General features: G+C 35.8%; 2 protein-coding genes across 48 annotated transcripts in view; one reads left to right on the forward strand and one right to left on the reverse strand.

Annotated features, from left to right (window-relative positions):
- picalmb (phosphatidylinositol binding clathrin assembly protein b) overlaps nt 1–13,230 on the reverse strand; it is a 44,385-nt gene that overhangs the window by 19,926 nt on the left and 11,229 nt on the right. For 12 of the 47 annotated variants that reach the window (XM_073922973.1, XM_073922970.1, XM_073922968.1 and 9 more), the window contains exons 4-12: nt 12,526–12,628; nt 12,104–12,197; nt 11,890–12,001; nt 6,632–6,738; nt 6,505–6,546; nt 5,470–5,481; nt 5,255–5,340; nt 4,949–5,072; nt 2,328–2,461 (exon numbers count right to left, since the gene is read on the reverse strand). In XM_073922973.1, coding sequence (XP_073779074.1) covers nt 2,328–2,461; nt 4,949–5,072; nt 5,255–5,340; nt 5,470–5,481; nt 6,505–6,546; nt 6,632–6,738; nt 11,890–12,001; nt 12,104–12,197; nt 12,526–12,628 — 814 coding nt within the window. Of the gene's footprint in view, nt 1–2,327; nt 2,465–4,948; nt 5,073–5,254; nt 5,341–5,469; nt 5,482–6,504; nt 6,547–6,631; nt 6,739–11,889; nt 12,002–12,103; nt 12,198–12,525; nt 12,629–13,230 lie in introns of all 47 variants that reach the window. The other 35 variants (XM_073922972.1, XM_009291641.5, XM_068213528.2 and 32 more) reach the window with 3 other exon arrangements.
- zpld1b (zona pellucida-like domain containing 1b) overlaps nt 4,955–13,230 on the forward strand; it is a 40,840-nt gene continuing 32,564 nt past the window's right edge. Inside the window, exons 1-2 of the mRNA XM_021466395.3 lie at nt 4,955–5,109; nt 5,189–5,390. The gene's annotated coding sequence lies outside the window, so the exon portion shown is untranslated. The remainder of the gene's footprint in view (nt 5,110–5,188; nt 5,391–13,230) is intronic.

The raw sequence follows: 13,230 nt of genomic DNA on the forward strand, positions 1-13,230 counted from the left end.
TCTAGATTACGCTTAATTTACCAAAATAAAATATGATCATGTATTGGATTTTAATTATTTAATCTGGACAGTAAGGTTTGACTTTGCTAAGACAAAAGTCTTGTCACTTCTTGTCACAAAGTCATCTGGAATGGAAAAGAAAGCTTTCTTGCAGGACTCCCAGAGTTCATCACGATTCTTTGTATTCATCTTCAATGCCTCCTCCTTCATCTTACCCCAGACATGCTCAATAATGTTCATGTCTGGTGACTGGGCTTGCCAATCCTAAAGCACCTTGAACTTCTTTGCTTTCAGGAACTTTGATGCGGAGACTGAAGAATGAAAAGGAGCACTATCCTGCTGAAGAATTTGTCCTGTTCTGTGGTTTGTAATGTGATGGGCAGAACAAATGAGCACAAATGTCTTGATACCTCAGGCTGTTGATGTTGCCGTCCACTCTGTAGATATCTCAAACACCCTCATACTGAATGCAACCCCAAACCATGATTTTTTTTTCACCTAACTTGACTGATTTCTATGAGAATCTTGGGTCCATGTGGGTTTCAGTAGTTCTTCTGCAGTATTTGTGATAATTGGAATGCAGTTCAACAGATGATTCATAAGAAAAATCTACCTTCTGTCACTTTTCCAAACTAGAAATCAAGTTATTATTTGCTGCTCTTACAAGTGAGATAAGACTTTTGTCAGGTAGTGTAAGCCCTGAATTGTGAGATTTAAAGAGGGAAAACAAAACTGGCAATTCCTATAGCATAATTAAACGTTTAAATTGTGAGATAGAGACTCATTTAGACATATTTACTTGAAACTTTTTACTTGCTATTCAAAATTGACGTATCTTACAATCTGAGGGGTATTTTCAGAACTGCAAGAAATTTTCAGAAATTTAAGAAAAAACTTGGAGCAATGCATAATATTATTTGTTCACAGAAATATTCACAATTTTAGAAACCAAAATAAAAAACTTTGAATTGTGTAATGAACATAGATTTCTGAGTTTGTCTTGGAATTCTGACTGAGAATAAAAACATAAAGCTGTCTGAATACCTAAAAAAATGATACTTGATACATTTGCCAGAAATTCTAAATATAAAATCAGAACTTGAAATTTAATAAAGTAAAATTATGAGATATACAATAACCTAATCTGTTACATTATTAGTTCATCAAAACTCACAGTACATTAAAGTAAACAAGCTCAAATTTGGATTTTAATAATGCATTAGTAAATGTTAAACTGATTAATAAATAGCACCTTATTGTAAAGTGTTATCCTGAATTTTTACATATTTTTACAAAAACAACTTTCATCTTAATTATGGTATTTTCACCACAGTATACAAAAAAATAAAACTTCAAAATTATGACTTTTTTGAGACTGAGAATAAAAGTCTGAAATTGAATTATCAGAATCTGAAAATCGAATTTAAAATTGCCTTTGTTTTAAAACTTAGTAGTGAAAAAAAAAACCTAAAGGAAAAAAGTATTCGACACGTCATTTTGTCTTAAAACATATTTCTAAAGGTGCTGTTGACTTTGAATTTTCACCAGATGTTGTTAACAACCAAAGAAATTCATATATGCAAAAAAAACCAAAATTTGTTAATTAGTTATCAAATTAAGTTATGTGAAATAAAAGTAAATGACACTGGAAAAAGGTATTAAGCAAATGAAGAAAGGGAGGTGTAGAAAGGCAGTGAAAGCCCAGACAGTAACTGAAATCTCACAGCAGTTCTTCAGAAACCCTCTGCCCTTTGACATTATAAATAATATTAGCTGCTTCAGTCCAACATCTACATTATCACGATGATGAAGAGGAAACCAGGGTGGACATTTCAGCAAGACAATGATCCAAGGAAACTCTCAAATGCTTTCAGAGAAAGAAAATCAATATCAAACTTGACAGACGAGACCCACAGAACCATCAAGATTTTTACACTTTGTTAAAGTCTGAAAAAAATCACACCTGAGCAGGTCATGTGACTTTATTCTCTATATGAGAGGTGTCTTTAAGCTGCCATCACCAATACAATACACTTCAGTAGTTCGGTACATTATCTATGTGTCATTCCATTGTTGTTATACAGAACCACTTTTGCTTTGTTATATTTTTATGTTTGTATTGTTTGGGTTTTTACCAAAATCTGGTTTAATTCCATGTCAACAGCTCATTTAGAATATTTTCCCCCAAAAAAATTATGAGTTGAATGCTTTTTCCCCCACTGTAAAATCCATGTACGTGAACTGGTTAGTGAGTTCACCTATGTTTTATTTATTTCAAGCCATACAAAAACACTGATTAATATAGATAGCTGATTAGTTGAACTGACCCGTTGGAGCAGCTGGGAGTGGAGAACAGGTCAATGGCAGGAGCGGTGCTGATGCAGGCGGCTGTGGTAGAGACTGGAGAAGTGTCAGTGGTAGCAAACGAGGGCCTCTTGGAGAGCTCCTTCAGCCTTTGCTCCTGCTCAAAAACCAGTACAAGAAGCCAATAAACCTTTCAGACAGGAAGGAGCCAAGTACAGTAACCAACAGACACTTTTCATTCATTAGTGTAGTGTTTAGCGGTGGATAAATCTAATCTTTGCAAACTTCTTGGCAGTCTGGGAACTTTTGCTATCACTGGTCCTGTGCTGTAGGTGAGGTCTGAAACATTTTGAGCTTTTCCATTTTCAGTCTAGATTTAATTAATAACATTCAAACAGCCACAACAGACCAGCTGATCTCCACCTACTGACCTTGTTTAGACAGAATTCTAGTCTTCTGAAATTATAAGTTTGGTTTAAAGGCAAAAAATGCAAAAAGCTGAATATTCTCTTATGAACAGATTCTAACACAAACCCATATTGCTCAGTGTAATTTTGTGTCTACCAGAACAAATACGAAGGTCAAAAAGCAAAAAACAGCCAGATGATTGTGTTCGAGTATGATAATGTTTCATAGACAATGTTTCAAAGACAAATATCGTCATTTAGAGTTTTTTTGTGGAAAGTAACAAAATTCTGATGTTTATATAAAGTTTACCTTAACCTTTTTAAAATTTCCACCAATATTTTTTATTTAATTACAATAAAGGAATGGAAAACAACTGAAATGTTATAATGCACTTATATAAAAGAGTACTATTGTAAAAAATTATATTTTATTTTATATTTTATTATATAAAATTATATATTATAAAATAATATATCAAATTTTTATGCAGTTCACTCTGGTGTGGTGACCCGTGCTTAATCAGGAACTAAGCCCAAAGTAAATAAAAGAATGAATAAAATTATTAAATAAAATTATTTAGTTGAATATTTAAGTTATGAAAACTATGTGGACTGTAAACAGTTTTACTATAAAAGCTATTTAGGCGCAATCATTTTCAAAGTATCAAAGCTTTTTTTTAAATAGTATATCAACTAGTGGCAGAAATTTATAGTAAATGCTCAAATATACTAGAATTCTAATAATATTAATAATGCAAATGCATATACAGTATAGTAAAAATATGCCTACCTAAATGTTTATTTCACGCAGCTGCCATTTTAAAAAGTGAAATCAAGGCTGAGGTGGGAAGAAACCCGTAAGTATAGGATCAGCACTGTAAACATTGCAACAACATGCTGTGAACTACAAACCTCCAGCTGTTGTCGCAATTTCAAAGTGCAGATGTTGTGTAAACATCACTTTAATAGCATTCAGTTAAGTTTAATTTAAACAATTAAAAGCATATTAGGCATCAAACAAATCTTAATCTCTTTAAGAGTAATACGCTCAAGTGTCCTCCTAGGCTACAGTTCATAGCACCAGGTAAACATCATTGGGACGCTTTCCTGCTTCAGCCTATGTAACACAGTACGTAATATAACAATGCAGTCATTTGTAGCACACCCTCGAGTTGTCTGTAATAGTGTGCTACTAAAATAAAAAAAATTGAAATTAGAAAAAACAAAAAATGTCAATTTTACGCAAACACACAGCTGATTTGCCATAGTACATAAATGACTTTTGCTCAACAGAAATGATAGTGATTGTCCGTGAAGGTCGTAAGTTCACCACTTTTTACAGAGTGCAAACACAAATACAGGGACACTGGAGCGTTTTAAAGCCGCAAAGATCAGTCGATTACTGTGTTTGATGACCTTTACGGCCAATCACAGTCATTTCTGTTGAGCACTGGTGAACACAACAGCAAATCAGCGCTGTTTTAAGAATGCACTCAACAGTGCTTAGATGTTAGCGGGAAATGGACGTTTTTGTTTTTTTTTTTATTTCAGTTCCGAACTTCAGTATTGTGATCAAGGGTAATATAGTGAAAGAATCAGTTTAACTTGAGTTTGATGAATGGCATCTAAACCATTTGTTTGGGAAAGAAAATATTAGCTCACTAGTGCCATTTCCCTTAACTTAACTGGAAATGAGGTCTGATATCCCTTTATTTATTTTCACTATCCATTCAGAATGGACCTTCGGGTTACTCAGAAGATGGTGAAATGATAAATTTGTGTTGCTTTCTCTTCGCTAATAAGATATACAGCCAGATACACAATGTTCCTGTGTGACTCAGGCGATACTTTCAGGTTTCTTCCCATCGCAGCCTCGATTTCGTTTTTAAAATGGCAGCCCCGTGAAATCAGTCTATAACTAGCTTGTCCTGTAATTAAATAGTTAATTCAGCAAAAAATGTAAAATCTTTAATCATTTGCTCAAACTTGACTTTTTTCTATTGACATTTTTGGGTTCTTTATCTATATTTTCTTGTGTTGAACAGAACAAACTGGTTCACATCAAACAAGTTTAGAACAAGTCAAGAGTGAGCAAACGATAACAAATTTCCTATTTGGGTGAAATATCCCTTTAAAAGGAATACAATTAACCAAATAATGAGATGAAATGTAGAGAAAATTGCTAGAAATCCTTCCCTCTCTGGAGTGAAATTATTTTAATATGTCCTGTTCTGTACCTTTAGGGCTTTCAATCTGGCCTGCTCCTCCTCCAGCGCTGCCTGCTTTTCTCTTTCATCCACTTTGGTGAACGACATGCCAGTGTTGGCCAGAGATGACACAGCATTGGAGAGTGTGCTCGCCCTACAAAAAAATTCAGGGAGAGATATATTGGGCTTCTGTGAGTATAAAGCAGAAAATTACACATCATAAATACTTGAGCATTAAGCATTAAGCATTAATCTATCATTCCATTTCAGCAAAATGCATCCTTTAGAAGTCAATCAATTGTATTCAGTTGTGAGCGAGACGCATGAATGGCCCACCTGCTGGCGGCGGTGGAGTCCTTCACCTTCTTTCCTTCTAATGAAGCCAAGTGTTGCTCCAGGGCATCCAAAAGACTGCTGGGGGCCTGAGAGGAACCACAAACATTTACTTAACCCCGACCAATTCCAAAAAACAGTAAGCATGTCAACTTATATTTGAAATAAGAGTTAAAACAGTGCAGAGGAGTGCAGAAAAGAGTGAGAAAAGTACTTACACAGACTGTAAACTGAAGGTGGACAGAAGGTGGAAAGATAAAGGGAAATACAGAATATAAAGGTGGTTTTGGTCAGACATATAATGCTTAAAGCGAGTAAAAAGCAGCTATTTGCTATGATGTATGGGTGTGATAGTATCATTTGTGCTGAATATATAAGCTTAACATTTGCAATTATGGCTTTGTCCTGCCATGTTATTGTATGTAACAACCCGTTCTCATCAAATACTGCAGCTCAGGCAACATTATTACTATAATTATGAAACTGTTCGCTCAAGAATATATTCATCATCTTGTGGACATGACTTTGCCAACTGTTTGCAGTGATGGTGGAATCTACATGTATTACAAATGTGGTCCTTTAGTTATATATAAATGCTACACTGCAAAAAATGCTTTTCTTACTTAGATTTTTTGTCTTGTTTCTAGTCCAAATATCTACAAATTCTTAAATCAAGAAGTATTTTCTAGACAAGCAAAACATATTGTCTTGTTTTAAGAAATAATCTGCCAAAATGAAGTGAGTTTTTCCTTAAATCAAGCAAAATAATCTGCCAATGGGATAAGCAAAATAATCTTATCACAAATCGAAAAACAAGATAATTTTGCTTATTCCATTGGCAGATTGCCTGTTAATATTTTAAATCGTCCACATTGTCCATAAATCTTTTTGACCCTCGTGACAAAGATTTGACTGTATTTGAGTGAGAACGTGTTGCAACATCTACTGTATATTCTTGCTGTAACCAAGGGAGTCATTTTTACATTTTTTCTCAAATTACTACTGGCATTTCTCCACTGAGCCTGTAACACCTTTATTTGCTGTAGATTGGGATCAGTTAAGACAGAAAAGGTGAGAAATCTTTAGTGACATGCGCATTCTAATGACCTGCATGCATCTTATAAGTCAGAAATGCACTTGTGCAAGGTCAAGTAAGTAAGAAAGAAAGCAGAACAGTCTCCGAAAATCCTCAGAATAGTTAATAGTGCAGAAAGAGAGCAGCTGTGAAAGTCGGAATAAAAGTGCGCTTTTACCTGAGACAGGTCAGGTATGTCCCCGCGGTCTATTCCCACCTGCTGTGAGGCGAGAGGACAAATGTGTTACACAGCACTCTTTTAATGAAGTCCCCTGCTAACCAGAAATGACACATGAGAATCTCACCTCTGCCACTTTGAGGAACTCCGAGATCCGGGTCATTCGGGTGAGGAATTTCTTGTAAATGTCCAACCCTTCTTTGCACTGAACTTTTTTCATATCAAAGTACTTTTCTGTGAGAGGATGATGAAGCAATGTGTGTTACCAGTCAGCATCATACCGTTATCTGCATGTGTAAGAATTCAAGTGCCCTGTTATGCTATTTTAATAGTTCCTATTTGTTTTTTGATGCCTCCTAAAATATGCAGGGTTCCCATTCTGAGCCAGATGTCCTGACTTTTACTGACTACAAAGCAGAATTTCCATGAGCTAGGCATTTAATCTTTTTATTCTAACTTAAGTATGTCAAGACGTCTGGTCACATTCACTCCCATTCATTTTTAGCAATACAAAAAACTTACAGTTCATGTCAGAATAATTAGCCCCACTGTATTTTTTTTATTTTTCCCAAGTTCTGTTTAACGGAGAGAAGAATTTTTTCAACACCTTTCTTAACATAATAGTTTTAATAAGAGAAGAAGAAGAATTGTTTGGAGACACAGGTTGTCAGTGTTGCTTTCATAATTTGCTGCATTGAAGGTTTTGTTTTTATTTCCCTCTATGAGAGCGTAGCTGGACGCACGACAAAAACACGTGTCTAAGAAACATTTTTTTACCCGAGAGCTTTTCTTATCTAAAAATGGTAAAATCCAGATTTGCCACTCGTCTCCTTTTTAAAAAGACGCGGCTTCAGTTGGTGTTGATTGTTCTGTCTCTACAGATTTGGTAAGTGAGCGATCAGTGGTCTTTGTTTATTCAGATGGCAAAGTTAGTTCATATCGTCAGCAGTATTCTTTTAGTGTTTAAAGACAGACCTTGATCAAAATGATTTCTAAGTTACTAAAGTTTAAAGTATGTTAACATTGTTACTGTAAATGCTGCTGTACGAGTGTAAACATGTAAACACCGTAATCAAACTCTTAATGTCGTGTAAGATTTTCACCGCATTTTGTGACAGGATATACTACACACACACGGCTTTCTGACGCTACCTACCAAGTGCATCCAAAGCCTGGTTTATACTTCTGCGTCAAGTGACCGGCGCAGGCAACGCACGCAGCTGTGCATTTATACTTCTGCGCGCTGTCTCTGTTGGTCTGCATTAACACTTCCGAAACGCTAGTTGGCAGAGAGGTGTAAATGTTCCTCTGTGTCGAGTTTCTTCACTTCTGTTTTGCTTTTCCTGAACACTTCCTGGTTGTACAAGTGACTCAAACTCGCTCATTTTGAGGCAGGAACCCGCGGACGTGCAACAACTTTAACTATGATGTAAACACAAAACAAAACTTTCCATCCGGAGCTCCTTCACGATACTCAACACTTGTAAACAATCGCTCGCGCCATTCGCGCGGCTCTCGGTCCCGCCCAGACTCGTCAGAGCTACCAAGCCGACCAATCACAGAGCTTGCGCTACGCGTCGTTGCGACGTTTAGTTACATTTTTTGAGAGGTGCACGTCAGTGGCGAAGGCCACGGCGAAGGGCTATGCGTCAGCGCCGTAGAATACGCCGGCGTTTGGGTTTTTTCTCTTATTCGCTGTGCGGTATCAAACATTGCATTAAAAATACGCGCTTCCAGCAATTCCTTAAATCAAATATCTTGTTTGTCACGAGGGGCATGAACGAAATGTTTCTGAATGAAAGTGCCAAACTGCAGTTAAAGTCCACCATTTAGTAATTTGGCAAATATTTTGATTACTGATGTCCATGTAAACACAGTGACTGTCTCTCTGCCCTGCGTCTGTGTGTTTGTTTTGCCTCTATGAAAATCAGCGTGCCCAAACTGAAACTCCTCCAAAACTTACTTTTTTGCACCTTCCCTCTTTCCCTCCTCCAACACTCCTAACTAAACAAAGATGGACACACCAACGTTCCTGACTTTTTCCAAACTAGAGGTGTGAAAACACTCTGCTGAAACAGGGGGGTTTCTTGGCCATTTAAATGTTTACTAGGTTAATTATGTTAATTAGGGAAGTTGCGGTAATTAGTCAAATCGTTGTATTAAAATCGTTTGTTCTGTAGACTATCGAAAAAAAATAGCTTAAGGGGGCTAATAATTTTCACCTTTAAATGATTTTGTTTTTCAAAACATCACTTTTTTTTTTTACTTTTTTTTTTTGTAGCCAAACTAAAAGAAACAAGACTTTCTTCAGAAGAAAAAATATTGTTGGGAATAATGTGAAAACAATTCTTGCTTTGTTAAACAATATTTGGGAAATATTTTTTTTTAAAATAATAATATCATAATTTTGACTTCAACTGTATGCTACTTATTATTAAAACTATAATTTTTTGATCATATTTTTATTTTAACATATTTTTGTCATAAACACACTGGCTTGTAGCACAAAATGTTTGAACGTTTACTGCCATTAGTCAATCTAAGTCATTTACCAATAGACAAATTAATTAGAAGTCTTAACAGAAGCACAGAAAAGAACTCACTCCCACATTGCAAAATAAGGTGAATAATGAACAGAAAAACAAGCAGCTGTTGTGTTAATCACTTAGCAGAAACAAAACAATGTCACATTTAACCAGGAAAAGCTTGATGACAGCAATTGACTTAAGCAACTGCCAGTCGATGTGGGAAAGGAATACATTGTGATGACATTGTGAAACAAAATGGCTAACAAAAATCCCTGATAGTCCATGACTTGAACAAAAAATTTCAATTTCAATGACTGAAATAGAACTTTTAAAATTCATTAATATTTTAGATATTCCCTAGGAAACCCTGCATGGTTTCTTACATGGTCAAAAACACCTTTCTTGATATAAATCCATTTTAGCGTAAGCTCTTTTTTTTTTATCCGTGTCCTAAATGGTTCATTCAAGAATCTGGTCTTTCTCAACTCCACCTTTCAAAGAGCCTACTCTGCTCTGATTGGTCCAGCAGCCCTGTAGGTTGATTGGTCAAAAACGTACTACATGAATCTCAGCTCTGAAGGCTTCTATAGCATTTGAACACACAGTAATGTGGATAGTTACAATGGTGCTGATTTTACAGGGGCATCCGTATGCAGACATGGGAAGTAACGCAGTACAAATACTACTTTACTCCACTACATAACGACAGTCGTTTTAAACAACAGTATCTGTGCTTCTACTTGAGTAAACTATGTGTGTACTTTTGCCATCTCAGTCCGTATGAGTGTGGGTCAAACAGTTATATATTTGAAATGTAACTGATCAAACCATATTTACGTTTTTACTTTGTTTGATACATATTTTAGCGAAACCTTTCTAGCATTTCTCAGCAAAAAGCACATTTTATAAAATTTCTCAGTGAAAACCTATACATTTCTCAGCGAAACCACAGTCCCAAATGACAACAATATCAGTGTATGTCAGGAAAAAAGTAGTGTTGGATTTTTTTCATTTTTTTCATAATTAAGTTAATAAATGATTTTTAATCCTTTCATTGGATTCCAGTCTACTGTGTAGTGTTGCATGCTTTCATTTGACTAAATTAAAAAACACTGCCTTAAAATCTTATAAGTATCTAATAATTTAGTTTTTTCTTAAATTCATTATTATTAAAAAAAATACCAAGTCGATTGCAACAATGGAACATATTTAAGTCTTCTATAATTTAGCAATGCAGCCCACATAATTGAGTAAAAACTAGTTCATATAATAAATTATTCCATAATAAAACAATAAAGAAACGTTTGCAAAAATAAAATAATGTATATTATTATATTATAATATCTATTTAAGCTTGTGTGCTCCAAAACAGTGACAAAATTCACTTAGAGGATATAAACATCCAAAGCTTGCAGTTTGTCATTTCTGCCTAAATGGATCAAATGAATGATCAATCAAATCAATCATCAGACCAATCAAATGCTCTATACTATAGTATCTGACATGTACCACCCTCTTCAAGAGACTTCTTATTTGCTGCCCTTGACCTCAACCACAATCACTCTCACTCTTATTGGCACTGGCAGCTTGCTAGACTTAAATAGAGTTAAATGAGTCTCCCCTCAAGTCTCTGCAACAGTCAGATGCAGAGTTATGAGCACACGAATTATGGTCCAATTAGGCTTGGGCGGTGTCCAAATTTTGATACCGTCAAACCTCCTCCCCATTTTACCCCGGTATCCAGTATTACCGTGCATAATAAAAAAAAATTATAAGGCTCAGACAGCGTCACCAAACTGTTGGCATGTGCTTTAACCATTCAGAAACTGAATACCGTATATGCAACCTTAGTTTCGCGGTCACCTGTTTGTCTTATTGTATTCTTCTGCGGGACGCTCTCTCTCACACGCACAAACACACACGCACACAGAGAGAAAGAGAACCAAGTGATGCACAGCACCGCTCTCTCACTCTCTCTCTCTCTCATTCACACACACACACACACACACACACACACACATAGAGAAAGCATTGCTCGCATGCTCGCTAGCTCGGGAGCGATATTGTTAGACCGCGCGCCCGCTCCCTTTCAAATTATTACCAACCGCTCCCACACTTTATTTGACAATTTATTCCAGCACCGCAAGAAATCTGGTCGACTCCAGCTGTACAGCAGCTGAAATGCAGACCTATAGTTCATATTTACTACGTCTTCCTTCTCGTTTTCGAAACCGGAAATACTGCCAAACTGCAGGTCACTTGGTGCGCAACTCGCCACCCCTCCCTCTCTCTCTCTCTCTCCCTCTCCTCCACACTTTCCCGTGATGACAATCATGTATACGTATTTGTAGGCATTAAATAGAGGATATTTATTATTTAATACTTGTCTCCTATTTAAGTGCATTGTTATTAATGACTGAGTTAAAGGATTCAAGTGATAAGTCTCTGTGACAGTTTGATGAAGAGTTATGAGCTCACAATTTTGGTCCAATTTTAAGTCAATGGCAGTTTTTTCAATGGATGTCTATAGGGCAGTTGCTAGGGTGCTGTAACTGGTTGCTAGGGTGTGAAATTAAACGGTCAGTATATATAGACTGCTCTCTAGACTGAGTTAAATGATCCAATTGAAAAGTCTCTGTGACTATTTGATAAAGAATTATGAGCTCACAAATTTTGGTCCAATGTTATGTCAATGGCTAAGTCAATGTTGCTAAGTTGCTAATGTGATGTAACTGGTTGCTAGGGTTTCTGTGCCAGATTTCAGACAATATTTATGGTGTTTTGCTTAAATATACAACACTGCTTTTTTAATTTATCCATCCAGAATTTGCCAAATTATGAAAGCATTCCCACCTACCCAGTAAGTTTATTATTCCTTCGTTGTATGCAGCAAAAAGTCGGATAGAGTCTTTGAAAAGAAGCATGAAGGCTGCGTTAATAACTCCATTGGTGAGTTCATTGGCATTGACCTGCACAAAACCAAAAATACATCTTTATTAATATGCGCAACACAAATATGTGTAGTTTATATATTCATTGCATGAATTCATAAGACATTCATTTGAACTTACATTGAAGTCAAGAAGGGCATCCATCTGGTTCTGTATAATAGGGATGGTTTTAAGGAGCTTCTCTGTGTTCATGGTTCTCATCACTCCATCCACCCTTAAGGAAAAAAGATTTTAAAATATAGGTCAAATGACATTAGGGGGGGATCATTGCATGGAGGTTTAGTGGATGGTCCAGCAGAATGACTTCAAGCACTTAATGGAAGCACTTCAAAACTAGCGCTGCACAAATCCCCTTCAAATGAATTATAACAAAACCACAGCTAAAGTCATTGTATCGAGTGAACAATTGGCTGGTCAAATGAATCACTTTTTGAGTTATATAATACACTTAGTGCAAAATTGAGCATAGGAAACCAAGCAGAAACTAGAATCCACCTTTAGATTTAAAGGTGTTTTATAAAATGGACTAAATGATGTCTTACCCGCGTTTTACTTTGGTGAAGTCAAATGCCACCTGTCGATATGAAACCGCTTTTTCATTCAGATATCGACTATACCTCCGAATAAATGTCGACATGTCATAACCTGGAAAGACAGCAATAAAGACAGTGTAAAATATATAGAAGTGCTGTTTTATTAGTTGTTTCTATACATTTATTTACATTGTTTCTTTAACAATTAGTTTAGTTCAGGAGTCATATAAGTCAAAAGTTGGTTTATTTCATTGTTTAATTTGTCGTTAGTTTGGAAATTGGCTCGTGTTGTTTCATTAAATTCTTTGATTTGGCTAGAGCTCCTCACTTCTGCTAAACTTTACAAATTATCATTGACATTTTTTATTATTTGTGTAAAGACTTCAGAAAATCACCCTCATTTTCATTTTACGATTGATATGTGCCACACAGTACTCTAAAATGTTACAAAATCTTTTTTTAAAATAACGTCAGGGTAAAACAACTGTCAAATTGTAAACATGTAGACTTTGAAACACTATAAATGAAGGAAACCCTTGGCAGATATTCTGATTGTTATTTGCTGTTGACATTTTCCCCACTAGTCTCCCACCATTAGTATTTATATTAAACTCTCTGTCCTGAGAAACTAGTTTCACCTTTGCCCTAGGTCTAGCCAATAGCATAAATGCACCTATTGGGGGGAGGCAGGTATAAACATAAAAAAAAAAAAAA

Source organism: Danio rerio, chromosome 15 (assembly GCF_049306965.1).
Source record: "Danio rerio strain Tuebingen ecotype United States chromosome 15, GRCz12tu, whole genome shotgun sequence".
Lineage (NCBI taxonomy): Eukaryota > Metazoa > Chordata > Actinopteri > Cypriniformes > Danionidae > Danio > Danio rerio.